Source organism: Podarcis filfolensis, assembly GCF_964270895.1.
Source record: "Podarcis filfolensis genome assembly, chromosome: 10".
NCBI lineage: Eukaryota > Metazoa > Chordata > Lepidosauria > Squamata > Lacertidae > Podarcis > Podarcis filfolensis.
Window position 1 is genome coordinate 14,269,986 of NC_139612.1, and position 27,237 is coordinate 14,297,222.

Consider the following 27,237-nt stretch of genomic DNA (forward strand, 5'->3'; position numbering starts at 1 on the left):
CTGTGACACACGATACATGGTGCAATGAATGCACCCTGAAAAGTGCTACAGATATGAAAAATAATCATAACAGAAAATAAGAATGTTGTTTCAACAAAATCCACAATGGCCACAATCCAATACAGGGATGGACACATTTAAACTCAGTTCACTGAAATAAATGTGTTTAAGAATGCCTAATTCTACAGCATCTTAAAAAGCAGAGACATCACCTTGCCAACAAAGGTCCGTATAGTTAAAGCCATGGTTTTCCCAGTAGTGATGTATGGAAGTGAGAGCTGGACCATAAAGAAGGTTGATTGCCAAAGAATTGATGCTTTTGAATTATGGTGCTGGAGGAGACTCTGGAGAGTCCCATGGACTGCAAGAAGATCAAACCTATCCATTCTGAAGGAAATCAGCCCTGAGTGCTCACTGGAAGGACAGATCGTGAAGCAGAGGCTCCAATACTTTGGCCACCTCATGAGAAGAGAAGACTCCCTGGAAAAGACCCTGATGTTGGGAAAGATGGAGGGCACAAGGAGAAGGGGGCGGCAGAGGACGAGATGGTTGGACAGTGTTCTCGAGGCTACCAGCATGAGTTTGACCAAACCGCGGGAGGCAGTGGAAGACAGGAGTGCCTGGCGTGCTGTGGTCCATGGGGTCACGAAGAGTCGGACACGACTGAATGACTAAACAACAATTCTTTCAGACTGTATAGTGAGCAAATGTTTAACGGAACTTGGAAGGCTTGATACCAAGGTGGGTATGAGGAACGAGTGGCCCTCTGGATGTTGTTGAACTCCAACTCCCATCCAACATGGTCAATGGTTTTCTGTGAATAGCAGAGAGATAAGATGCAGCTGACTGTTTGAGGCAGCTGGACCAGAACTGTTGCCCCTTGGTCAGCACCCTGTTTTCCATTAAGCTACAGAGATATAGGCAGATAGGTATTAGGTAAATACGGTGTGATTGCTTTGTGATACAGTAGCAGGCTTTATTCCCTCTCAGAGTTCATTTCCTCTTGCCCTGAAGTTGTACTACTCGACTAACTGGAGCAGGATCTCTTGCGCCACCAATATGACTGGGGAAAGCGTTTCCTACCCCAAGATTAGCCTAACCAGAACAGGATGAAGCAATGTTCTTGTCCTTCCTCTTTATAAAGAGGTAAAGGTAAAGGGACCCCTGACTGTTAAGTCCAGCCACGGACGACTCTAGGGTTGTGGCGCTCATCTCGCTTTACTGGCCCAGGGAGCCGGCGTACAGCTTCCGGGTCATGTGGCCAGCATGACTAAGCCGCTTCTGGTGAACCAGAGCAGTGCACGGAAACTCTGTTTACCTTCCTGCCAGTGTGGTACCTATTTATCTACTTGCACTTTGACGTGCTTTCGAACTGCTAGGTTGGCAGGAGCAGGGACCGAGCAACAGGAGCTCACCCCATCGCGGGGATTTGAACCGCCACCCCACCACAGGGATTCGAACCACTGACCTTCTGATCGGCAAGCCCTAGGCTCTGTGGGTTAGACCACAGAGCCACCTGCATAAAGAGGAGAAAGCCGTTATTCGGTGCCCAAGCCATCTAGAGCAGCAAAGACCAGCAGTAAAGGCCCATGGTGCATGCCACCCTTCTAATTCTGTTTCTGGATCAACTGAGTGGGCCTTTTGCAGCCACTTTAGAACCTGTAAATCTGTCACAGTTCCTCCTGTTACTTGACCTAGTCAACAATGGTAGATACCCATCTTCATTTATACTCACTGACTTCAGTATAGAGCCTACGCTTGAGAGGATGTCTTGGATGGTTCCAGTGTGACAGCTGAGCCCCACTTTCTCATCATCTAAAATCACCCAAAGCACAGAGTCCCGTTCACACTGAATTGTCACAGAATTTGGCTACTATCCATGACTTAGGGCTACACTCTGATGCATTCATTAATATGCCAGGAGATTTACTTCCAAGAAGAAATTATTATTATTACTATTCATAATACTTCTATACTTCTCTTCATCTGAAGATCTCAGGGCGGTCCACAAGATTAAACATCAATTGCTCATTGGCAATACATGAATTGATAAAGTCAATGTCTTCCATGTTGCAGTAAGAAAGGATAGAATACATAGGACTCGGTTTTTAAACTTCCACTGTAGCTAAGAGAATCATTTGGACATAACTCACTCAAGTCCCATTGGTGTCATAACTAATTTAACTGAATCAGGGCCTTTTGTGTGTGTGCACACGAGAACACACTAAGAACAAAACTCAAAAGACATCATCCAGAGATAAAAGTTACTTACACAACCCTAGCTTCATGCTTACAAATATACACGGAGAGAGAAGGAAATTTATATGATTCTCTGTGCCCCTGATATTTGTTCATGTGATGTTTCATTACATTGTTTATTTGAATATAAATAACACACAATAACTAAACATTGCATCTGCTATTATAAAGCAAAAGGGGGGGAGAAACCAAGTGTTTAATTGGCAAGCTGCTGCCAATTATTTTAAAGCAAACAATTTCTCTGAAATCAAGAGTGAGGAATTATCTAAAGAGAGCATGTGTTAGCAGTTTAATTCTGGATCAAGTGGTATATCTGAGATAAGGCTTTTGAAGCATAATGAAAATAAGAAAATTGAATTATATTTCTAATTTATATTTCTAGACAGCCACAGAAATTAAAAGGAATGCTTACTGAACCTGCTGCACAGCGCAAGTAATCCATTTCAGATGGAAAAACATTCCCCAAATAAAGTGAAAATCCAGAGGTAACAAGGATGCAAGTCTGAAATGAAGAAATTACATTCCTTTATTAGCATAAATTATATAGCTAAGCAACTTCATGAGAATTGGCAGTTCTTTTCAAAAATGAAAATACTAGAACCATTAACAATTGTTTCTCTGTGTTAATGATACTGAAACCAAACATCAAAAGATCTTTATAAGTCAAAAGAACATGTTGTCTTGCTACTAAGTTCTAGAACTATTATGCAATGACTTGGCAACAATATAAAAGAGTAACAACTTAGGAAGTGTTTGTATTTAACTAAATAAAAATAGATATCAATAAATACATTGGATTTGTGGGAAGATTCACACAAACAAGCACTTGCTCTGTGTGATTGTGCACAGACACTTTGAATGTAAAAAAAAAAACTGGGGAAAAGCAACTTCAGGAAGTGAGAGGGAGGGGGTGGTTAACCTTGCCTGATTTGCTACTCCTGCTCTCCAAATTGTACACACTTCATCCCAATTTGCTTTTACATGCTACATCTGAGGATTTTAATAGGATGCCAAATATCAGTTTAGATCCATATGTGAGACAGGGGAAAAACTTGAGAAACTTGATGTAAAGAAGCAGAGAGTTGAGGCCCTCTCATCTCCCCCACCCCATGACCGCTTCTTTGCTCTAAATTCACAACCCAAAACTACATGTGCAGTAAATAATAATAATAATAATAATAATAATAATAATAATAATAATAATTTATTATTTATACCCCACCCATCTGGCTGGATTTCGCCAGCCACTCTGGGTGGCTCCCAACAGAATATTAAAAACACAATAAAACATCAAACATTTAAAACTTCCCTAAACAGGACTGCCTTCAGATGTCTTCTAAAAGTCAGGTAGTTGTTTATTTCCTTGACATCTCATGAGAAGGCGTTCCACAGGGCGGGTGCAACTCCCGAGGAGGCCCTCTGCCTAGTTCCCTGTAACCTCACTTATCACAGGGAGGGAACCTCCAGAAGGCCCTCAGAGCTGGACCTCAGTGTCCGGGCAGAATGATGGGGGTGGAGACGTTCCTTCAGGTATACTGGGCCGAGGCCATATAGACCACAACTTACATTCCAGGCTTTGCGCCTAAAGCCAAAACTATGTATAGTCAAAACACATTGGGTGCAATGGCTAAGGCTGCCATATTTCAAAAAGTAAAAATCAGTGGAACAAAGTCCTTTGAGCTATTTTAAAGGGAAATCAGCAAAAACGACTCTGCCAACATGGGTCACCATACATTCGGATTTTCCCAGACATTTTTGCGATTTCCACCCGGACACTGCTTCTGACTGCAGTATTCTGGCTATGTCCGTATGGCAACCCTAGCAATGGCGGGTGAGATTGCCAGAATTCTCCCCCCCACCACTGTATGTCTGCCCCTTTTTTAATTAAAAATAAAGCCAAGCATGTAAAGCTGAATGCACACAAGTTAAATGTGAGTAAGTTGCGTCCATACTGTTTCATATAGTTCTACCCTACAAGTTGGGAATCCTTGAATAAAATGTTTATTTCACACGTCACTTTATACAGTCCTCAGAGAGGATTTAAGTAGGACTCTTCATACTTAAAGAGTTTTAGCGCCTCCACAATGTTCTTTCCTACTGGCCTCCCTTTTGCATCTTTGGCCTTTTTGTACAATATATTTCTACTCACCTCTATGTATGGTGAGAACGAAAGTAAATATTGGGTACACATCATTAATCAGTTACCCCTCACTATATAAAGAGAGTAATGTTGCACTGGGAGAGCCCACATTTATTTGAAAGCGGGATTTTCCCTGAGTCTACAATGTTAGGAAATGCCACAGAAATTCAGCTGTTACCTTCTTCACACAGTGGGAAGGGGTGTGCAGTTCCTCTGCTCACTCCTAATCTCACTGAACGTAGAGGTAAGAGTAATAAGCATCATCCAAACAGTTTATTTGGATAGTTCCAGACTGTTGCTATTTTGGGGTAGGATTCAATCACATACAGGTAAATTCTGCTTGCACAATTATAGATGACTGGGAGGTCTTGCATAACAGACTTGTTTTCCCCAAAAGATCAGACTTTTGTGATGTGATAAGAAAAATGCAATGGAAAGTGTGTGATAACATTTTGATACCACATTGTCTAGCCTCCCTGCAAACAAATTAGAGTGAATGTTCATTAAACAGCCAACGTTTTCTAATTTCCCTACAAACAACTCAGGATAAATGCTGGCTAAACAGGTCGCCTGGAAGCACCCTTAGTCTCTGTGTAATTCTTTCTTTTAGCCTTTTCTAATGCTTGTCATCTCTCTTCCTTAGCGAATATTTTACTCCCAAGCACGAGAAATCTTTGGGAATCTCTGTGTTGTAGAGTCTATATATTTTAGCTGGAATCATTGTCTTTGAATAGACTGAAATTGCTCAGTATGTTCATAAAAATAAGTGGAACTCTTTATGATGCTTCCTCTATTGACAGCAAGAATTCAGCAAAAGATGTCAGTTAGCTGTCACTCGCAGCAACAATTTAGGAAAAAGAAAATCTTACTAAAGCAGTAAATTAAAGTTAACTAAAGAAAATAAGCTGCTTTCTTGGCAGGCATGCTTAACAAAACAATGAAACTTCTCAGCAAAGACAGCTTGTCTACATCTTGTGGCTATGCAGTGAAGCATTCTAAGTATTTTTTTAGTAGTTCTTGTTAAACAAAGTACAGTACTCAGGGGAAATCCTCAGGAGTTTCTGTTACTGCTACTACTAAACATTTATTTTGCAACTATCGTGTGCTAGCAGCTTCAGTGCCTAACATTTTCTGTTAATAAGCAAGCATATTATATTATTTAAATTATTATAGCCACAGTATTCCCAAGAAGTATCAAGAACTATATTTTTCACTTTTATTCTCATGTTGTTGTTGGCATCCATCTATCTCGACCTCTGGGGGTGAAGTCAAACCGCAGTGTTGGCTGACCTCCCTGGGGTGCAAGCCTGGGCAGTGTGTATGGAGGTCCTGGGTTGCCCAAACAACAAGACTCGCCCTCCCTCTCGACCTCGCTGACATGTTTGCCACCAGCTCGTATTGGGTTTATTCCTTGGACTTTTCTTCTCCTAATGATATCCCGCAAAACAGCAGAGGTTTAGGATCAGAGTTTTCCTTCTCCCAGGTTGACTTCCCAGATGGGAAGGGCTACTTTCCCATCTGCCCCTCACTTCCTTCTACAGTACGTGCAGAAACCACTTTCTTGACCATTGGACCAACTACTGGTCTCATTTGCTTAATCTGCTAGAGCCTGTCTTCGCATGCAGGGTAAGTCCCTAACTCACTGAGGCTTTGATACCCATCGGCTACCTTCACCTGGTTTGGCCAGCCAGTCAAAGCTGTTTCCTGGGGTGTGGCTGCTGTCACATGCTGACAGCTTCTAGGAGCCATGGGTGAGAGCTGAGTGCAGGTTGGGGACCAAAGCTGGGCAAACTACCTCACACTGGAGCCAACTTCGGCACCCACAATAATATATTTGTGGGGGCTGCCCTCCCAGTCAATGGGCAAAGTTGAAGCCCTTTGTTGCAGACACCCACAATCTTCAGCACGAGATGGCACCTATGCTACCTCAAGGAGCATGATGTGTGACCCACCAGAGGTACCACACCTCCCCTAATACTTCACACATCCTACAAATTCATCACATCCTTCAAAACACACCAAGTGCCAAAAACTGGGTGGAATTTACTTCTAGGTGAGTGTATACAGGACTGCAACCTACGTATACTTAGACACTTAGCAATGCCAGTTATAAAACTATGAACTATAATAAAATTATTAACACACTCCGAAAACAAAGAAGCCTACAAAAACAAAAAAAGTCAAACTAGGGAATGTTATTTCAGTGGTAACCATTGTACATGATAGTCATTTGTGTGGTTTATACATGCGTGGTCCATATCGGTTGGAAAGGTTTTGAAAACCTTGAATTTATGCTGCCTGCACAATTTAAAATACAATTCGATCACATCTTATGCACATTTAACTCGTGCAATTTCAACCATATGTGGTTGAAGACCAACTGGTTGAAATTCCAGAAGTTAAAGGCAGAATGCTTAAAAACTCTTTTTGCGCTAGGTTGGAAGGCACCTAAATGGCACTCTCCTGGTCATCCTGCCGAGAGGGCCTCATTCTGCAGAAGGACCCCTTTATCCTTTTCTCAGTGCAAGATGAGAGGAGGCAGAGAGGAGTAGTGAAAAGGGCAGCAGAGAGCCTGCCCTCACCACCTGGCTGGACAGGGACAGGCCAGAGGTTAATGGGGTGAGAACGTAGCCTGGAGAGCACCAGTTTGTCATGCCCCGCACCAGCCCTCTGTGACAATTGTGTCATTTTGCCATATTATTGGGCTGGCACCGGATGGTGGCGCTGTGATCTAAACCACTGAGCCTCTTGGGCTTGCCGATCAGAAGGTTGGGGGTTCGAATATCCGCAACAGGTGAGCTCCCGTTGCTCTGTCCCAGCTCCTGCCAACCTAGCAGTTTGAAAGCACACCAGTGCAAGTAGATAAATAGGTACCACTGTGGCGGGGAGGTAAACGGTGTTTCCGTGCGCTCTGGTTTCCATCATGGTGTTCCATTGCACCAGAAGCTGTTTAGTAATGCTGGCCACATGACCCGGAATGCTGTCTGTGGACAAACGCTGGCTCCCTCAGCCTGAAAGCGAGATGAGCGCCGGAACCCCATAGTCACCTTTGACTGGACATAACCGTCCAGGGATCCTTTACCTTTGACCCAGCCCTCTGTGACAATTGCATCATTTTGCCATGCTATTAGGCTTGCACTGGTAGGACTTAATTCCAGTAAACACTACTTTTAGAAAATCAAAACTTTCCAACTTCAAACAGATTTAATGACATGGGTAATAATGTAATAAAAATTAACTTACTATATTTGCCCAGTACAACCTTACCTATTCAGCCCTGACCGGGCCGGGATAATATTTCATACTTACCCCCATCAGCAAAGAATATATCCATGTTTTATAACTAAAACATGGATGAAACCTCTTTGATAGTTGAAGGTCGCTTGATTTAATATCTGGAACATAATTTCCATTCTCTTGTTTTCCACGCTCCAAGGTTGGCATTCTGTCATAACTAAATTCTTCCCTGTAAGATTCCTCCTTGGTCATGGTGCTTTAAAGTGAAAATAAATTTTCCTTTTATTTCTGAATTTGGAGTTCCCAATAAATCTTACATTGTTTCTATATTTGTTCGGGGATCTTGAGCTAAGAACGTTCTTTTTTACTTCAATGTATGCTTCGAGTTACATATTTGTACAGAACTTTCACATTAACATGGCTAGGATCACATTATTAAGCTGTGTTCCTAACAATTTTCATACTCGAAAGTCCATTCCAAGACAGTAAAAGAGACTGAATTGTGAATTATTAAATACTGAAGATAATTTTAATCACCACTCAGTCCTATACATGTCTACTCAGAAGTCCCACTGAGTTAAATGGGTATAATAGGATTGCACAGTGAATAACTATTTCAAATTAGTGCACAATTCTGTACTCTACATTCTAATCATATTTAGCAACCCCAGTGTGCAAACAAATCAACAATTATACTTAATATTTCATTTAGGCCAGCATACAACAAATTAAATGAGTATAATTCAATATATCCAAACCATTTAACAACTTCTACTTTTTAGAAAGAGCTTGAAATATATATATATATAGAGAGAGAGAGAGTGTTTCCTAACATTCACTTCTGCATAATTATCAACAGAATGGGAAATAAGCACAATTATGACAACAATCCTATACATACTTCGATGGGAGTAAGTCCCGTCCCATTAAATGTATAGGATTGCATTAAAAACACACTGCATACAGTACTTGATGACATGACAAAATCGTTTGTTGTTATATAAATGCAACTTATCCATTTTACTTATCCCCCCCAACTCACTTAGAATAATTATGGAGTATACCGATTACTAAAACTTAACCACATATTTACCAGTTGTTAAAATCTGTTATACTTACATTAAACTGAGAAATTAATATTCAACTTTGAATAGTTTTGTGAGTAAAGTTGTCCGTACACTTTGTTATAGTCTCACTGCTTAGTGATTCATGCTGCCTTTGAAAAGTTTGCTCTTCTACTTTGGCTTTCAACAAGGTCTATTCATGCATGGAACAAAAGCACAGCAAAGACCACAGTTAAGCCAGAGAACAGGGAAATGCCAACTGAATTTTAATGAAGAGAACATACTAGAAAATTACTGTACCATATTCTCACAAGGCTGATTCCATAATTGTCTTAGGGCAAGCAAAAATTGAAGCAAAAGTTTCAATGACAAAGATACAAACTATCTTTGATGTTTAAAATACTTAATATACAGTTTAATCAAGTTATATCTTATGATAGTCATGAAGTTGCAATCCTATACACACTCACTTGGGAGCAGACCTCTGTAAGACTTACTTTTGAGTAGACATGTATAGAATTGTACAGTAATTAGCTGTTCTCGCTAAATTATATAACTTTTATCCTCAAAAGCTAGCAACATTGTAAAATGTGTGATCACAGGAGGGGGGGGGGAAACTTGAACATAAAAGGTAATTAAATCCTAAACATGTTCACTTGGAAGAAAGTTTCACAGATTTCAGTGGACGTTCTACGTATCCCGACAAGCTTTTATAGTAAATCCCATTGAATGCAATGGGTATTACTAATTCTATACACACTTTCCATATTTGCTCATTTTAAGGGAACTATTTTTAAATCTTTCTTCTAAAAAGAGGACTTCTGCCACTATTACAGCAACAACAATTTCTTTGAAGGTAATTAATACTTCATCAAGTAGAAAATATGTTTGGGAGTCCAAAAATTAATTTATCTGTCTCTGTAGTGTTACGACACTAATGAGCTAAACAGTTTCTGAATTTTAGTCAACTTGTAACAGGCTTAAAAATCAACTTCAGGTTAAAATGTGAAATGTTTGTAAACATCCCGCAATATTATCTTACTTTTTTTATTATTATTAAAAGGTTGGTTAGTCTTTCTGAATTTATGTAGTTACACCTGAGTTAAAACTTGTTACATAAAGTGGAATACATCACACCATCTGAAGGCACTTCATGCACATGGGAATTGTTCCATGTTGCTGGGTTTGTGAGTTTTGTTTTGTATGCATTTCTCCATTGTAACATTGTGCAGCATGGGCTTTTCCACAAGATTTTGCATGAGGAACATTGGTTTGTATTCAACAGTGTCGATCGATCAGTTGACAGTAAGATTTCCATCAGAATGAGAGAAACTTTTCTTCGTGATTTCTGCCACTCCACTGCAGCCTCCCCATACCCTCCAACATTTCTCCGATGAAAATACGGACGTCCTATTCCATACTACTACTACTAATAATTTTATTATTTACACCCTGCCCATCTGACTGTGTGGCCCTAGCCACCCAGGGCGGTTTCCATCATGTATAAAAAACATAATAAAACATTAAAACATTTTTTTTAGAAACTTGCCAACACAGGGCTGCCTTCAGATGTCTTCTGTTACTTAGTTACTTGTTATAACTTAAGTATTGTTGTATAGTCACTTATCTCTTTGGCTCAGGGGTCACATGACTCCATACCCTCCAACATTTATCCAATGAAAATAGGGATATTCTAAGGAAAAGTGGGACATTCCGGGATTAAATCAGAAACCGGGGTAGCTTCTGTAAATACAGAACTGTCCCTGGAAAACAGGGAGGGTCTGCGTTCCCACATTTCCTGAAATCTGTTTTGGAAGGTCCCCCAACCATTTGGAGCAGTTTTTGGAGCGGGCTGGAGGGGATATGCCAAAAATTGCACCTGTTCCTTTTCCACTGGTGGAAAACCTATCGTCAAGCTTGGCAGTATCAATGGATCCAACACAGAGGCTAAATCTGGATCCAGTCCGAAGTTTGTACACTTACATACTCACAAGGCTGTGATGTCCCCAATGCTACAAAACACAAAGCAATGTATCCATGAGGAAATGTACCCAGGCACACACTGCAGACTGACTTACGATGCAATCCCATGCATTCTATATTCCTTTTGAACCAGACCTTTGGTTGATTTGATTGGCATCCTATGCCCTTTTAAAATGTAGGGTTTTGGGGGGGATTGTTATTGGGTTGCTGTTTTTATTTTGATTATGTATTTTGTGGAACCGCCCTGAGACCTCCGGGTATAGGGTGGTATATAATAATAATAATAATAATAATAATAATAATAATAATAATTTATACTGTGAACCATCCTGAGACCTCGGGGTATAGGGAGGTATATTATTATTATTAATAATAATAATAATAATAATTCATTCTGTGAACCGCCCTGAGACCTCCGGGTATAGGGTGGTATATAAATCCAAATAATAATAATAATAATATTTTTATTTTATTCTGTGAACCGCCCTGAGACCTCCGGGTATAGGGAGGTATATAAATTCAAATAATAATAATAATAATACAGTATTTTGATTTTATTCTGTCAACCGCCCTGAGACGTCCGGGTATAGGGCAGTTTATTATTATTATTATTATTATTATTATTATTAGCCAACTCCTAGGGCCTGAGGGGACCTCGACTACCCAATAAAATATTTGAGGTGGCCAGGACCCCCCCCCCGCAAAGTTGATGGACATTGCCATTCAAAGAGTGTGTCATGTGATCCATTATGCGGGGCGGGGCTTTCCTGGGCCCCCCCCCCAAAAAAACCCCAATATTTGATTCAAATTGGCACCCCTGATGTTAACAATACAGCGTACAGGTACGAGCTGCTGAGGAAACGTAGAGCGTCACCTCACGACCGGAAAGGCTTAACCACAAAAGACCTGCCGCCCCCGTCAATCGCTCTGCAACGGCCAAGGCGCGAGCGGGAAAACGAAACCGAGCGTCGCTACTGCGCTTGCGCCAGCGCGCGTTCTACCTCGCCGGCGCAAGCGCGCGGCTTTATAAGAGCGGGTCCGAGCATGCGCAGTCCGCCTCCCGCGCGAACGGTCCTTCGGTGTCCAGCGCTTCGTGGGGCGGAGGCGGAAAAGCGCGGGAAGCGCAAGAGAGGCGCCTAGCCGGCTTGTGAGAAGATGTACCACCTGTTTTCCAAAGTCGTCTCTTTTTTCTGGCGAAGGGCTGACGAGGAGATGGAAGGAGGCAGGCGCCGGGCAGCCGGAGGTAGAAGAAGCTGACTGACCCCCCCCCCCATTTCCTCCCTTCCAAGCTCAGCTTTGTTCCCTTCCTTGGGTTCCTTCCTTCAGGGTCTACTCGGAAGTAAGCCTGGTTTAGTTCCGTGGTTCTTACTCCCAGGACAGCGAGCATAGGACTGGAGCCTTAAACACACACAAAAAGCCTTTGACGTCCCTGCTCAGGCCCTCCCTATTCCTTTCTTTAATTTTTTTTTAATTAATTTTCCATTTAAACATATATAATCCCATCATTATTACCCACTTTACCTCTGTGGCTCTTTAGAGCCTATTGGCTTCCTTCCCTCCCACCTCTTGGCTTTCAAAATTAGCCTTGATATCACAGCATTTTATATATTTGCCATTTCTAATAAAACTCATCACAAAATACCTCCAGGTTTAAATAAATGTAAAAAAGTAAAAAAAAAAAAAATTCTCATTACAAGTCTTCAGACTTGTGTTGTTAATTGTTTACAGTGATCTTTCAAATATTGTGTAAATTTACTCCAGTCTTTTATTATTTGTTCTTTATACCCTGCCCATCTGGCTGGGTTTCCAAAAAGTATTTTGGAATACAGTACGTACTTGATCGTGCTGGTTTCGGATTTTTCCCGTCAGCTTCGCCAGTTCTGTAAAGTCCATCATTTCCATCACTGATGCCTTTCTTGGCATTAGCTACCTCATTATTATTTTTTGCCATTAGTTACCTCATTATTATTTCTTTACAAAAAGGCTTTATAGGGTCGTAGAGTTGGAAGGCACTACAATGACCATCTAGTCCAGCCTCATCTTTTTGCCCGACCTGAGACTTGAACCCACAACCCTCAGATTGAGAGTCTGTAAACGGGTAAAATCGTTAGTAGGATTGGAATATCACTCGTCATTTAATGGTGAATTTTGGACACAATGGAGGGATAAAAGATTTGGATTATCATAAAATATGCAGGAGGAAATTATTAACAAAGGGGAGGAGGGAATTGCAAGAGATTCCTTGGAATCTTATTTCTGTGTTGTATGTTGAATATATGACTGTAAAATTTTAATCTGAAAAACCTAATAAATCTTATATAAAAAAGAGAATCTCATGCTCTACCAACTGAGGTATCCCATATTTATTAGCTATTCAGTTTATGTACCGTCCTTTATCCAGAGATCCAGAGAGAGACTTGTTGCCTTGAGACCTCTGTCCCAGAAATAGAGGTTCTTGTATACATCACTTAAGAAGTCTTAAAGGGCATTTTAATTTATTACTGTTATTATTAGAAAAGAGAATCCATTCATCCTGTAGACAATGCTGTTTCCTCCAAATTGTGGACAGCACCTCCCATCAGCTTCAGCTGCTGAAGGATCTTGGGAGTTGTAGTCAGATCTGGCCCATCCATGAGACCACCTCAAGCAGCAGATCCTGTTGTAGATGTTATTTGTTAATTTTATATTCTTTATTGAAAAATAAAAAGTACATAACTACAAGTGCACAGAACAAGGTATCACACACAGAGATCCTGATGTAAAGCTTTATTTCCCCATCTTCACCCTTGTTGCTGATGGAGATTTTCACTCGCTCTTCCTTCATTTCAGGTGCCAAAATGTTTTGGTGGGCCTTGGTTGTAGTCCACATCTATTGGCAGAAACCAAGTTGGCCAACCCTCATATATTTATTATTTTACTTACTTGTTGAAAATAAATGAACAACAACAAAGCCTGTACTAGGAAATCTGGAATAGATTCCTTTAAGAATTTGCTCCTCTTGGCTACAAAAGAACCTTTCTAAGAAATCTACTAACATTCTAGGCTTCTATATTTCTACATTTTCTGGGAACGACTCCTACTTGTTGCCTAATTTGTGTGGAACTTTTGTGTTTGTTCTATTTGTCACGTGATGTTTACTGTTAGTAATCAGTGAATTTCTAAGAAGTATAGTTCTGTGAATATTACTACATACACACCCCACAAGAATGCTGACATTTCAAGTAACTACAGCTACACTTGATCTTAGCCAAAAGGCCGAGAAGTCAGGGGCGCCTATGTGTCGCTTTTATAGACCTAAAGGCTGCCTTCGACAGTATCCCAAGAAATTGCCTATGGAAGAAATTAGAGAGATGGGGCATAGATAGAAGGCTGTTATGGCTTATAACCCAATTACACCATGGGTCGTCGGCTAGAGTGAGACTCACACCGGCGGGAAACCTATCCAACGAGGTCCCAATAAATAGAGGTGTGCGCCAAGGCTGCATTTTGGCCCCACTCCTCTTCAACCTGTTTATCAGCGATATGAAGCTCTTTCTGAACGAGTCTCAAGCCAACATTCATGCCCCCCGCCTAGCTGATTTTCGCTGCCCTTTGCTCCTATATGCCGACGATGCAGCGATCCTTTCCTACTCTAGAGTTGGTTTATGCAGAGCTCTAAAGATTTTTGCGGCTTATTGCAAACTTAACCATCTGACAATTAATCATGGGAAATCTAAAGTCCTGGTCTTTACCAGGTCTCGGAAAACTTACAGCTGGAAGTTAGATGGAGTCCAATTAGAACAGGTTTTCAAATTTAAATACCTGGGAGTCTTTTTTCATTACAATCTAAGCTGGAAGCCACAGATACAGTATTTACTAAACAAAGGGAAAACAATACTCTATACTCTACTCCAATTTCTTGCGGCCGACGGAGCCTCTCACATCCCTTCTGCATTGAAGGTATACCACGCAAAAGTGGTTTCCACCCTCTGTTATGCTGCCCCGCTCTGGGCCCCAGGGTCCAATTTAACATCACTGGGGACATTGCAGAATCAGTTTCTCCGTCGCCTTCTGAAACTCCCCATGTGTGTGAGCAACGCAGCCATACGTCTGGAGTTAAGGATTGCATCATTGGAGACTGTCATCTGGAAGCGAGTCTTTGGCTATTGGCTGTCCAGCTGGCATAGGCTTCCCGACCATTACCTTTTTCAGTGCCTCTGGCGGGACGTCTTTGTCAATCCGTGGGTAGGGAAAATCCATGCCAAACTTCTGAGCATCGGAATTTCCCCAGCGGACTCCTTAAAGATGAACTTACGCTCAGCCAAAAGCCTTATTGAGCAAAGATTAGCGGACATGGAAAATCAACACAACCTCGCCAGGGGTGGGGGTGTCTGCTCCCCCAGGTATCACGGAATAACCCCACCACTTGGCCTTCCATCATATATGTCATCTCTTTCATCAGTACCACACCGACGTGCATTTATTCGTGCAAGGTTCAATGTTTTTCCATCGAACCTGCTGAACCACAGATTTTCCAAGGGTTTGGTGTCTTCGCTATGTGTGTGTGACGGGGAAACTGTTGAATCTCTTTCACATATAATGTTCAACTGTCCCCTACATAGCGTAGCCAGGGCTAAATTCCTGGGTCCTGCTTTACTGCGCTTGGTTGGCAGGCCTGTTGAGTCACACGCCGCACTGCTTTTGCAGGATACAGATCCTTCTGTAACTCTGCAGGTGGCGAGATTTCTGAATGCGGTTATCTCACACTCAAAAACCACCAAAAACCAACAACAACATCAAAACTAATCGAACTGTTATGCTGAGAGTGCATGTCGGAGTTCGTCTTCAGTCTTCCTTTTCTGTGATCTGTCCCTTGGAGCTCTCCTGGCCCCAAGCTGTCACTTGGCTCTGCTCAATGACCCACCCTTCCATCGTGGTGTTCACCTCCTGTTGTCGGATATATCTGTTTTTATGTCCCTGTGTTTTTACGTTTGTACATATTTTATGGGCTAATAGCCGTAAATAAATAAATAAATAAATAAAATAAATAAATAAATAAATAACTACAGCTAGAGTCCATGTAAACATTACTTGTTCAAAAAGTGAGTAGCTGTTCGTAAACCAGGCTTGTAAATAAGCCCATTAATGTTACTAGCCTTCGGGGGGGGGGGAGCCTGGTTAGCCTGCTGGAAGCTTGTAGAGGAGGGATGGAGAACTCTGCCCCTTCTCCACTCATTCTCATATATAGAAGTCCATGTACTTGCTTGCATGCAATTCCTTATTGCCCATCACTGCTTAAATACAAGGATATAGTAAACACATAATTTTTGTCATATAAATTATGATGTGTTTTCAAAAGGTGTACGCTCAAGTTTGAAGCTAGCCTTTTCACTTTACAAAAGGGTTTAAGAAATATCCTCACACATATTCACTGGGAATTCTCTTCAGTGTTCATCAGTCTTACTTAGTTTCTATAGTTCGTGGCACTTTTCTAAATTGTGGGCCTTTGTAGTTATTGCTAGACATTACTTTGTCTAGTGAGATTGACAGGGTTATCTCAATCTCACACATAAACTCGTCAACCATGCATAGAAATGACTGTCAACATGAGAATGTCTCAGTGCTCAAGTTGATTTAGGGGAAGGAGGAGAATTTATATGAAATTGTTCCTCTTCTGCCTTTTTCCTTTTTCTAATTACTAGGCTGCTAACAATTATGGCAGCTTTATATCCGGATTCCAAATGCATTGTCTGTAAATATGTCCTGCTGATTGATAGCATGATTACAGAAGGTAGCCACAAGTGCCAAGGGGTGTATCCAGCTAAGTCCTACTCAGATAAACCTGTTGAAATTGATAAATGTTTAAGTTAGTCATGACATTGATTGCAACAACTCTGAGTGCAACACTGAATGCTCTGCAAGCCTTTACAAATGATACACATTGGGGCAAAAAAATCCCAGTTTTACTTATGTGGTAATGGGGTCTGAACTGGCAGTGACTAAAAAGTAACAAGACTCTATGGCTGTAGTAGATAGCTTGTTAAAGAAGTTGGCCCAATGTGCAGTATGCTGTGAAACAGGTGAATTCCATGTTGGGGTTCATAAAACAAATTTAGGATTACCTCCCCAATGTGGAAAGGTTACAACATTTGACACTTAAATTTAGGGAAAAGGTGAGGGGGGCATTCTTTTCATGCACAATAATATACACGGTGTAGAGCAGTGGTTACCTGTTAGCTAAGTACTGCAGACCCCCTGTTTTTGAAAAGCCAAGCCATAGACTCCCTATTTTGAAAATTTTGATATCTCTATGGTAGTTTTTGTTATGTGAATGGTGTCACAAACCTCATGGGTGGGTTACGTGGACTCTCTGTGGTCAGCAGGCCACCAGTTGGGAACCCCTGTGTAGAGAAAATGAATACAGAGTTGTTTTTCTCCCTCTGAATATCAGTCGCGGAGAGTCGCAGCTGAGAGTGCTCTTGTGCTTGCAGGTTTCCCATAGGCATCTGATCGTCCACTGTAAGAACAGGATGCTGGAATAGATAGACCTTTGGCTTATGATCTTAATGTCTGGAGATCTGCAGGTTTGCCACCCTTATATAAGTTATTCCCAAGACTAAGGAAACCCTGTCTGTAAAGTTGTGCATAGGACTTTGCTTCCTCTTTCAGTAGACTTAAAACCTACAGTAGTTGTGATTTGCTTTTATTCTGAGGAACTATTGGCTATTTTCTTGGTGGTGAATGGGAAGGTCTTCCCCCTCCATGTTGTGGTTTTGATGTTTGTCAAACAAATTTATCTGACCTGATCCCCATTTGGAGATAGCTATTCCCCACAAAACCATAATGTACTGTATAGTGAACTGTGGAGAATGTTAGAAACCCCCAGAACATATATAGGGAAATTGCCATTAAGAATATAGAAATTGGATCTCCCTTGATATTCATCAAGTTCAGCTCAACTAAATTTTGCATTGATAAGCTCTCTTTGGTGAAGGCCGTTCCAACACTAGGGCTGCCGGGTGTTATACCTGGAAAGTTTCCCAATGTGGTATTATCGTTTAAATAAACTCTGTAAGATTCCTTACCTCCTGTCAAGGAATTAACCAAATTAAGATACAGTAATTCAGTTTTCTCTACATTTGGCCAAAATGCCAAATTATGGTTTGGCACCACAGGAGTAATCCTGGAAGGAGCTTTGGGCTTGCATGTTAACTTCCTTCCTTCCCTTGCTCAAGTGCAAATCATAGTTTTGTCAGTTTGGTTGTTTTGGTAAAACTATGGTGTGACAAAACCCAGACAATAACTCATTACTCTGAGGTTGTAAAAGTAAAGGACCCCTGAAGGTTAAGCCCAGTCCTTTTTTACTCTGAGCTTGTGAGGAAAGGAGAGAAAAGGCAAGTATCGGCTTCATTTGCTCCAATAAGCTAGTCATAAAAAACCACTTTGTTTCTATGCTGCTTTAGAATCTAATCAGAAGAGGGGAGAGAAAACATATGAATAAATAACATTTATTTTGCTAACCATCGTCAAATCCTTACAGATGTTCTGTTAGAGGTGGCAAGATGCAGCAAGAATAATTTCCCAATGCTGTAGCAAATACGGCAAATTATTTTTGACACAACTTAAATGTATTTTATCTTCTTTTTAGATGGCAGTGAGATAAAAACCGTAAATGGTGTAGTGACAAGATTCTGCCTAGACTACGGTTTGATAGATGATTTGATCTGTTTCACCAGCGAAGCTGTGATGAGCAACATTCCACTGCAAGTTGGACAGCAGGTTGTAGCTCTTGTTGAAGAAGATAAAACCTCTCATGGATTAAGGGCAATCAGGGTGAGATTCAAATAGCTATATAAATTGCTCATGTGATTATGTTAACTGTCCGTAAAATAAACTTCAATTTTTTATATAACTGATCTCAGTTGATCAGAGTGATAGACTTTCCTATATATGCCAATTCGGCAAGAAAGCCGAAGTCACTTCAGACTCTTGAACGTAGATAAGCTCTTCCTCTACCAATTTAGGGCTTTTGTCGACACTTCCACTTGTCCCACCACTTCTCCCTCACTGGGGAAACCCGCTTCTTACTGTTGAATCAGAGCAAATGCCAATCATTTTTTCAGTGGATTGATGTTTGTTCCAACTCAGCAGTAAACAGCAGGTTTTCTAGAGGAGGGGGGGGCAAAGGAAAAAAACTAATTGGGCCTCTTTTCTAGGTACAGAACAAGCGGAAGTGTGGACAAGCCCTTACTGTGACGAGTCAACAAGATCTTTCAGTGGAAAACATGATTTAAACACCTTTTTCTTGCTAATTTAAACCAATCTGCTCTGAAATTCAGCATTTTATTAAACTTTTCCATAAATGGATTTGAGTATTACTGAGCTGAAGAACAAGGAGCCAACCTGATTTAGTTCAGATAGATTTATTATTTCATAGCGTGTAGTTTGGTCCATATACAGTTATTAACTGGTAGTGAGCTGTCTCAGTTTATACAGAAAAGATCATAATTTGCCAGTGGTCTTCAGAAGGCAGTCACTGTTATGTTCAGCTACCTATGAAAGACGATGTCGCCTTTATAAGAACAATGTCTTTGTTCAACTGCTGTAGAAACAGTTTTGTGCATTTGTAGTGTAGCTAGGCCCCTAACAGTCAATTTTTAAAGGATGTATTTGCATGTGATACGGCATATAAAGTACATTGCTGGTATTCCAGATGGAGGAATACCTACAGGACCCAGTAGGTGGCAGAGTTGTCCCACTGGCTGTAGTTCCAATAGTTGGCTACAGCCTCCTCTAGAATCAGCAAGGCTGGCAGTAGACAAAATACATCATCAAGAGAGAAGAGAATGTGCAATGAAAACTAAATGTTAGATGCAAGTACCTCTCCAAAAATGTACAGTAATCATTTCCAGGGATTTGTAGAAAAAACACTAAGCAATGATGCATATGGAAAGATACTGCGAAGAAGCAGCACTTCTTCCCATCCTGAAAATAGGAAGGGTTATTTTCCATTAAATTTGCAGGAAGTTGCCAGCAGATTGCTCCAGAGAGAGACAGATCAATTCTGTTGAGAGCTAAAAATCAAAGCGAACTCAAACCGAAGAAAGCTAACATGTACAAATTTAAACTGAAGACAAACCTACTACATACATGCAGCAGTGTTTTGGTTCTGCTGCCGTTCATATTTGTCTCGCTGTCTGCTGTGGCAAAATTACATAAAGCAATTAATTTCATTTTCATTACATTATTCCACCATTTCAGTACAAAGAAAAGGCAAGGAGGTGGGGGGGCATACGTCATTTGCAGACTGAAAATAATAACAGCGCTGAATACCAGTCATATCTGCTGGATTGATTTCTGTTCCAGAGAGAGGACAAATAAGGGAACATTGGCAATTTCCATTCATTTTGTTTTTGTCAGAATTCTCCAACATCCCTAATTGCAGTAGTTCAGTAACTGCCCAAGATGGAAGGTAATCAGCTAGCATTGAGCAGTTAACCCATCCAGCAGAGTAAATATTAAGAAGCTTCCTAATACATGCTTTGGTAGTCTTCACAGTATCGAATTATCTCACCTTGTTCAGGTGGTTGATACGTATATAAAGAAAAATTTAAGACGCATTCACAAGCAACTTCCAGTGGTCATTGATAAACTTTGGAAAGCATATACCTTAGAAAGTATATACCTTCTTCTGGTTCAGCACCCCACCCCCGACAGTGTGCACCCTCTTATCTAGTTCTCTTACCAAGCTGGCTTGATTAAATGGCACACCTGATTCCTTGTTGGGCCAAGGAATGTATGAGCCCTTACAATTTGAGTGCGTGCTCTGATGGTAGGTTCAGCAGAACTTAAGAGTAAATTACTTAAACGATACCAAAACTTTCCTTTCTGAAACTGTCTGCTCATGCTTTCAAATCCAAGATCTGTGAGCAGACACCTGCATGTCCACCCTCTCCAATGTCTGCAGCTAAGTGTACTGGATCCTCATGGCTCTCTTTAAGTGCCTTTGTGTCTTTTGACATCTCTTCATGGCCAAAATACTGGTAAGCTCTCTAATATAAGGCTGATCCTGGTTGGTTTTGGCCCCTTGGTTTGTACTGAGCACACTTCCAGGTTCATTCCATAAAGATTTGTATTGGTGGAAGGTTGACAGCTATGTACATGTTTGAAGAAGTTGTGCAGCATTTGGAGAGGGGTCACAATTCAACAGAAGAACCTCAGCCTTAGGTCTCAAATCACATGTGAAGGTCCTGCTAGGATGCCTCCTGTAGGTAATTTTGATTTGTTCTACAGGTAGAAAAGGTATCTGATAAATGGGAAGATGACAGCAAATGTCCTTATCAAGGGGACCAGGACACCAAAACACTCATTGGCAGAATTACTTCTCTAACTGCAGTTGGTGGCAGCGTTAATCAGACAACCTCCTTTTCCATGGATGATGTTTGTGAAGGTAACTGTTATGCCTGCCTTGATAATTGTTATAAACACAAAGTTGTGATTTTAAGTTGCAGAGGGTTTCTTTCTTTGAAAATTGCTTTAGATGAGTTGACAAAAGGGTTTCTAAGAATATAAACTGGTTTAGAAAACTGTGTTTTGTATATGTTAATCTGTAAGCATCTTTACCATCTCAGTTACATTTCAGAGATGTGTTTGCTCTTGAGAGTAAGATCTTTATTGTTGAATAAGCCATGTAATCTTAGATCTGTTCAAAACTTGAATGGACTCTTGAAGTTTGGGGTACTTTCCCTTTTTCCATTTTGAAACTTTGTTTGACCTCTGGTATTTCGAAGAATAAAACAGTGCAGCAAATAGTCTTGTGATGCCTTGAAAACTAATGAATTTATTACAGCATAAGCTTTTGCAGGTTAAAGTCCTCAAAAGCTTATACCATAATAAATTCATTAGTCTTTAAGGTGCCAGAAAATTCCTGTTTTTTTGCTGCAACATGCTAATATGGCTACCGTTCTGGTCACTGCTTCAGTTAATCCAAATTTTGGTCTAGTAGCTAGGTATATTTGCCTTTTAGTGCTCCAGTACTTTTAACTCTTCTTAAAGTGACTTAGCTTTGTTCAAACTGTTTCCATTTTCTTGTAATGTTATTGTTAAGGTTTTGACCCTTGTAAAGGAGATTGGGTGCAAGTAGAATATTTCATTAACCCAACAACCTGGACCAGTGAAGCAGTTTCTGTAAAGCCCTTGAGGTATAAGAGAATTGACAAGGTATGTCTATTGAATGGTTTAATTTTGGGATTTCTTAAAAATATTGTATCAAATACTATAATGTAAAAGGAGAAAGAATGGGTAACTATATAGCAGGAATTGGCCTTGCATGTAAAGCTACCCTGTTTATATAGGAAGCATGTTCATTGTATTAAAATCTCCTGATTTGGGCCTCAACTCTGAAAACCATATTTTGAACTTCAAGTAGTTTAACTGTTAATGGCTTCCCTCTATCATCAGGATCCCTGACAATTTTAGTTCTGTGGAATCTGTAAAGAAGTCACCAACCCTTCACAAGAGTACAGTTGTGAAGTATTATAGAAAGCCATGATAGTTAAACCACTGTAAAGTTTCAAGATTGTAGTTTAGGTATACCTTTTGACTTCAAGCTTGTTGTGTGTGTGTGTGTGTGTGTGTGTGTGTGTGTGTGTGTGTAAACAGTGTGTCCTTCGAATGGATTTCCAAACTTTATCTGAATGTTACTTACACAGTGACATTGGGAGTGTCCCGAGACGTGCATAGAGGCAACCAAAGTATTAACACCTGAATGGAGCTGTAGTTTGGAAATGTTACTATTACTATGTAATGATCACTGGCAATTTTAAAAAATCTAGTTATTGACTATCACTCCACAGGTGATGTGGAGTGATCATTCACTTTGACTGTAGTGCTCCAAGAGTCAAAGTTAACAAAACCAATATTTTGGTCAAGCGGCTCATAGAAGACGACTTAACGATATTTGGCAGTTAAGAACATTGAGGGGCATACCGGGGGGGGCACAAAATCACACCTCTCCACTGTGGAGCCCATCTGGGCACCTCAGCAGAGGAATCCATTTGCTGGCATGAGCTGTTGCAGCATCCCTGCAGGGTTCCCTTCCCCAGTCAGCTGGCAGTACTATTAGTGTGAGAAGAGTGCTCAGCAGGGCTCAGAGGGAAGAAAGATGGAGAGAGCAGGTGAGAGTTGCAGGAGGAGGGAAGAGGAAGGAGACAGAAGAGAATGCAGTGAGTTGAAGGAGGCAGGAAGGCAGATGGAGGGACCAAAAGAGGAGAAGAGGCAGGGCAGAGCTGACTTTTTGAGTTTCTGGACCATGGTCTCTTCCACCTTCAGAGGCGCCGATACATCTCCTTAACAAGGGAGCCTCTGAGATAATTAGAGTACAGTACAACATACAGTTTAAGGTTTAATATATTATATGGCAGTTTTTAAAGAGTACAGTGGTACCTCGGAACTCGAACAGCGCCGTTCTCGAACATTTCAGCTCCCAAATGCCAACAACCTGGAAATAAGTGCTCCGGTTTTGAAACGTTCCTCAGAACACGGATGCCCGACACGGCTTTCACTGTGCAAAAACCTAGCTGTCGGCCAACCAGAAGCCGCACCTTGAAACTCAAACATTTCGGAAGTTGAACAGTCTTCCGGAACGGGTTACATTCGAGTTCCAAGGTACCACTGTAATTGGATGGCTTGAAGTATACTGAGTGCCCACTCAGTAACCTCAAATGGGTTATGCATGCTTACATTGATTTTATTGCATCTAAAGATAACTACATTTTTTACAGCTTCGTGTTTCCAGTGTGTGTGGAAGAACTGGTGTAGTCGACGACAGTATCTTTTTCACCCTGGATTTCCTGAAACTTCCTGATGGTTATTTTCCTCGTAGACATGACCTTGTCAATGTGGTGGTTGTGGAGAGTAACCAATCATGTTATATCTGGAGAGCACTTTGTATGGCTCCAGCAGAAAATAACTGGTAATAAAAAACTTCTTCCCTCAGTCAACGACTGCTTAGAGTTCACTTTTAAAAAATCTACTTTGAAGTGAGGCCAGAAGTATTAAAATTGCATTCGTAATTCTCCATGTATGTCTTGAGAAGAGTGGTTTAAAAAAATCATTCTGGTTTTAGCATTTTATGAAAGTTTTGTCAGTTTTAACTTTCTAACTTGAGAAAAGAAAAATGTAGATGTGTGTCAGATTGGGCTTTGTTACATAGTTGTATATGCATTGTTTTGCAGCATGGTTTCTAATTTTGAAATCTTACAGGTCATCTCTAACCAATGCAACCAATTTGGATGAATCATATGAAAATTTAATGAAGGACAAAGAAGGCCTAGAGGTATCAAAAATGATAAACTTTGGAACACTAAAATTAGGAATGAATAAAAGCATCGAAGTATGGATAGAGTAAGTTGTAACTACTTCTTCCCTAGATTTTTCCTTTTAAAATCATTTATTCTTTAAAAGCATTTATACATCATGAAACCATGGTGTATTTTTCCCCTCATAGTTACTTTTGCAGTTGGGCTTTTAGAGTCCATTCTTCCGGGAGTTTGGAAGTGTGAGGGTCAGTAAAACTGGTAACATTCCTTTTGTAAATAGCTGCGTCATTAGATGCATGAAGCTTTAATGTGAAAAACTAATTTTACGACAATTTTAATTAATGATTGTAAATTTTGTGAATGGTAAGTAGCACACAAACCTCCATTTATTTTTAGCATTCTCCCTACGCATAGTGTTTGTTTATTGCACTTACATTCCACCTTTTCCTCAAGAAGCTCCCAAGCAGAATACATGCTTCTCTCCTTCATTTAATACAACAACTCTGTGTGGAAGGCTAAGCTGAGAGGCAGGGACTGGCCCAGTGAGCTTCATGGTTGAGTGGGGATTTGGATCCTGGTTCCCAGGTCCTAGTCTGTCACATGAACCACTAAGGTAAAGGGACCCCTGACCATTAGGTCCAGTCGTGACCGACTCTGGGGTTGCGGTGCTCATCTCGCTTTATTGGCCGAGGGAGCCGGTGTACAGCTTCCGGGTCATGTGGCCAGCATGACTAAGCCGCTTCTGGCGAACCAGAGCAGCGCACGGAAACGCCGTTTACCGTCCCACTGGTACCTATTTATCTACTTGCACTTTGACGTGCTTTTGAACTGCTAGGTTGGCAGGAGCAGGGACTGAGCAACAGGAGCTCACCCCATCACGGGGATTCGAACCGCTGACCTTCTGATCAGCAAGTCCTAGGCTCTGTGGTTTAACCCACAGCGCCACCCACGTCCCTACATGAACCACTACACCACATTTAATTTCATTTCAGTGTTTTTAAATATCATTTAACCATGTAGTTTCTCAATGATGTACAATGAGGTTACAGAAAGGATGCAATAGGAGTAAAATCAGTTGACATGAACCATAATATCAGAAAAGCTCACTTAAGATGCCTGCTGAAATAGAGTCTTCATCATGCCAGATGTCTGATCTCTGTCTGGAGTTAGCTCTGCAAAGTTAGGTCCACAGTACTGTAATCATACCTCCTGGTGGAGATGAGCCATGCATCTGGACCATGGAGGACCCAGGTGATGTGGATTTCAAGTATTTGGTTATATAGCCCCCCCCCCCCCCGAAAACATAAATCTGGTGAAGCTGCCTCTCATGGCGAAAGGGCAGGTGAAGCCACGTCTGTGTCATTACTTAAGCTTAATAAAGAGAGGAAATGGGTTTAAATTAAAAAAAGAGTATTGTTGCATCTTTAAATAATAACAAATCTTGGCCTGCATCTATTGATGCCTTTCCGTGCACAGGCAACGACTGATTTACACACGTTTCATATTGCATTACAGCGACCCGGAAGGAGCTGGAAAAGGGGACGGAATGTGCTTATGCGTGCTCCACCATTGCATGCAATGACCCAGAACCCAACAAATCAGGTGTTGCCTGTATAGAAGTAGTCTTTCCATTTACTGAAAGGTCTTTAATCTTGTAGAAGCCTCCACTAAACAACCTTTCTTCAGTGCCACTTCCTAAGATGTTCCACAGGGTCCCCCAGTCTCTCTTAACAGATTTTCTGAAGGGTGGGATGAGTTGGTGAAATTAAGCTCCCCCTGTGTTCATGGGTGCCTCTGCTAGGCCAAGTGCCCTTCTGCAGCTGAAAGGACTTTTTCCATTTGCATAAGGGCAGTATTGGATGCAACCCCTTGTGCCTTGTGTATGTCTTGGAACACAGACATGCTTGTCAGAGCATCTGCTTGCTGCTGTCAAATTACAGTTTCAGCAGGGTAGGCGTGTGTATCATCTTACTGCTCTGGGCTCATATGGAGGAAGGTGTGGAATGTAAATCTAATAATGGTCGTAATAATAAATTGTAATAATAAATAGAATGAATTTCTATTGACGTATAAACAGTGAGGTTTAAATGTGTGTGTGTGTGTCCCCCCTTTTTTTTTCAGGAATAAAGGGAAAGCAGCACATTCTTTAATTAGCTGCAAATTGGGTGGCTGGGATAAAGAGAAGCAATTTTGTCTTCAAGTGCCAGGAACATGTCAGAAGAGTTCTGCAGCATCCCTAGGGAATCCACCAGGTAAATATAAGAATATAAGAAAAAAGTCACACATACATGCCTAATTCCTCTCTTGTCTATAAAGAAGCCTCGGCATGTTATATTCTGTGTAATTAGAATAGTGCAATTTGTTTACTTCCATAGAAGTTCAGCCTGTGGATGAAAACAATATTGGAGACGATAACAACTTTGTTAGCAGACAACCTGAGAAACTAGAAAAGGAGCAAAAAGAAACTGGAGAAGAGAAAACAGCAGAACCCATCGAGGCTATCTCTCTGCCTTCTGGGAGAAAGATTTCTATAGTAGTTACATGCACTGCAAAGTAAGTATACAGTACGTTCTTTTTCTTGCTGCTTTAAAATGTTACAAAACAACAGTAAATTATGGGCTTTGGGATTAGTGGCCAGAAAGCTAACTGACAGTCAGAAGGAATTGTAGTCCAGTGTGCAATTTTAGTAATGCAAATCCCTAGGTATGATACAACTTTGGTGTAGCTAAATACCTGTTTTTTTACTTCAGAAGATCTGGTTGTCTAAGAACAGATAATATATTCATCATTTATGCTTTCATATTCCTCCCCCTCAACAGAAGTTTGGCTAGCAGCAGTGAAGGTTGCCTGCAGTGTGAAAAGGAATTGCCTAATTAGCAATTGATCTCATCAGGGAAGTAGCTGTCACCCAAGAGGGGATTCTAGCTCTCTGGAGTATGCACCAATTATTCAGAACAACATTTGAATCAGTCCTAGCTTATATGCAAGGGAATCTGTCTTTGCATAAAATGTCTTACTGTTCAACCAGTTTGATCCTTTAAGGTGATGTTTGAAAGAATTTGTAATCAAAGGTTCTGATTTAAAGTAGCATGGGCATGGCTTTCTGAATTCATAGGTTATGACACTAGAACAGCTGAGTTAGTGGCAAAGCAAAGAGGGTGATGAGTATAGGAACTATAAGAGCAAAATAGGCTGGACAAATGATCAGAGGAGTAGCAGATAATAAAAGATATTAAGTTTCACTTGTGGCCTGCAA

At 40.9% G+C, this 27,237-nt stretch overlaps 2 protein-coding genes across 4 annotated transcripts in view; one reads left to right on the forward strand and one right to left on the reverse strand.

Annotated features, from left to right (window-relative positions):
* MLC1 (modulator of VRAC current 1) overlaps window positions 1-11,688 on the reverse strand; it is a 29,149-nt gene extending 17,461 nt beyond the window's left edge. The window contains exons 1-5 of one of the 3 annotated variants that reach the window (XM_083575318.1): window positions 11,524-11,659; window positions 10,324-10,393; window positions 8,756-8,893; window positions 7,709-7,892; window positions 2,672-2,761 (exon numbers count right to left, since the gene is read on the reverse strand). In XM_083575318.1, the coding sequence (XP_083431444.1) occupies window positions 2,672-2,761; window positions 7,709-7,888 (270 nt within the window). In that variant the 5' untranslated portion in view covers window positions 7,889-7,892; window positions 8,756-8,893; window positions 10,324-10,393; window positions 11,524-11,659. Of the gene's footprint in view, window positions 1-2,671; window positions 2,762-7,708; window positions 7,893-8,755; window positions 8,894-10,323; window positions 10,394-11,523 lie in introns of all 3 variants that reach the window. The other 2 variants (XM_083575319.1, XM_083575317.1) reach the window with 2 other exon arrangements.
* Window positions 11,689-11,734: 46 nt separating this feature from the next.
* MOV10L1 (Mov10 like RNA helicase 1) overlaps window positions 11,735-27,237 on the forward strand; it is a 36,427-nt gene continuing 20,924 nt past the window's right edge. Inside the window, exons 1-8 of the mRNA XM_083574971.1 lie at window positions 11,735-11,926; window positions 18,311-18,495; window positions 20,956-21,112; window positions 21,770-21,882; window positions 23,445-23,635; window positions 23,926-24,066; window positions 26,103-26,233; window positions 26,357-26,534. Of these exons, the coding sequence (XP_083431097.1) occupies window positions 11,839-11,926; window positions 18,311-18,495; window positions 20,956-21,112; window positions 21,770-21,882; window positions 23,445-23,635; window positions 23,926-24,066; window positions 26,103-26,233; window positions 26,357-26,534 (1,184 nt within the window). The 5' untranslated portion in view covers window positions 11,735-11,838. The remainder of the gene's footprint in view (window positions 11,927-18,310; window positions 18,496-20,955; window positions 21,113-21,769; window positions 21,883-23,444; window positions 23,636-23,925; window positions 24,067-26,102; window positions 26,234-26,356; window positions 26,535-27,237) is intronic.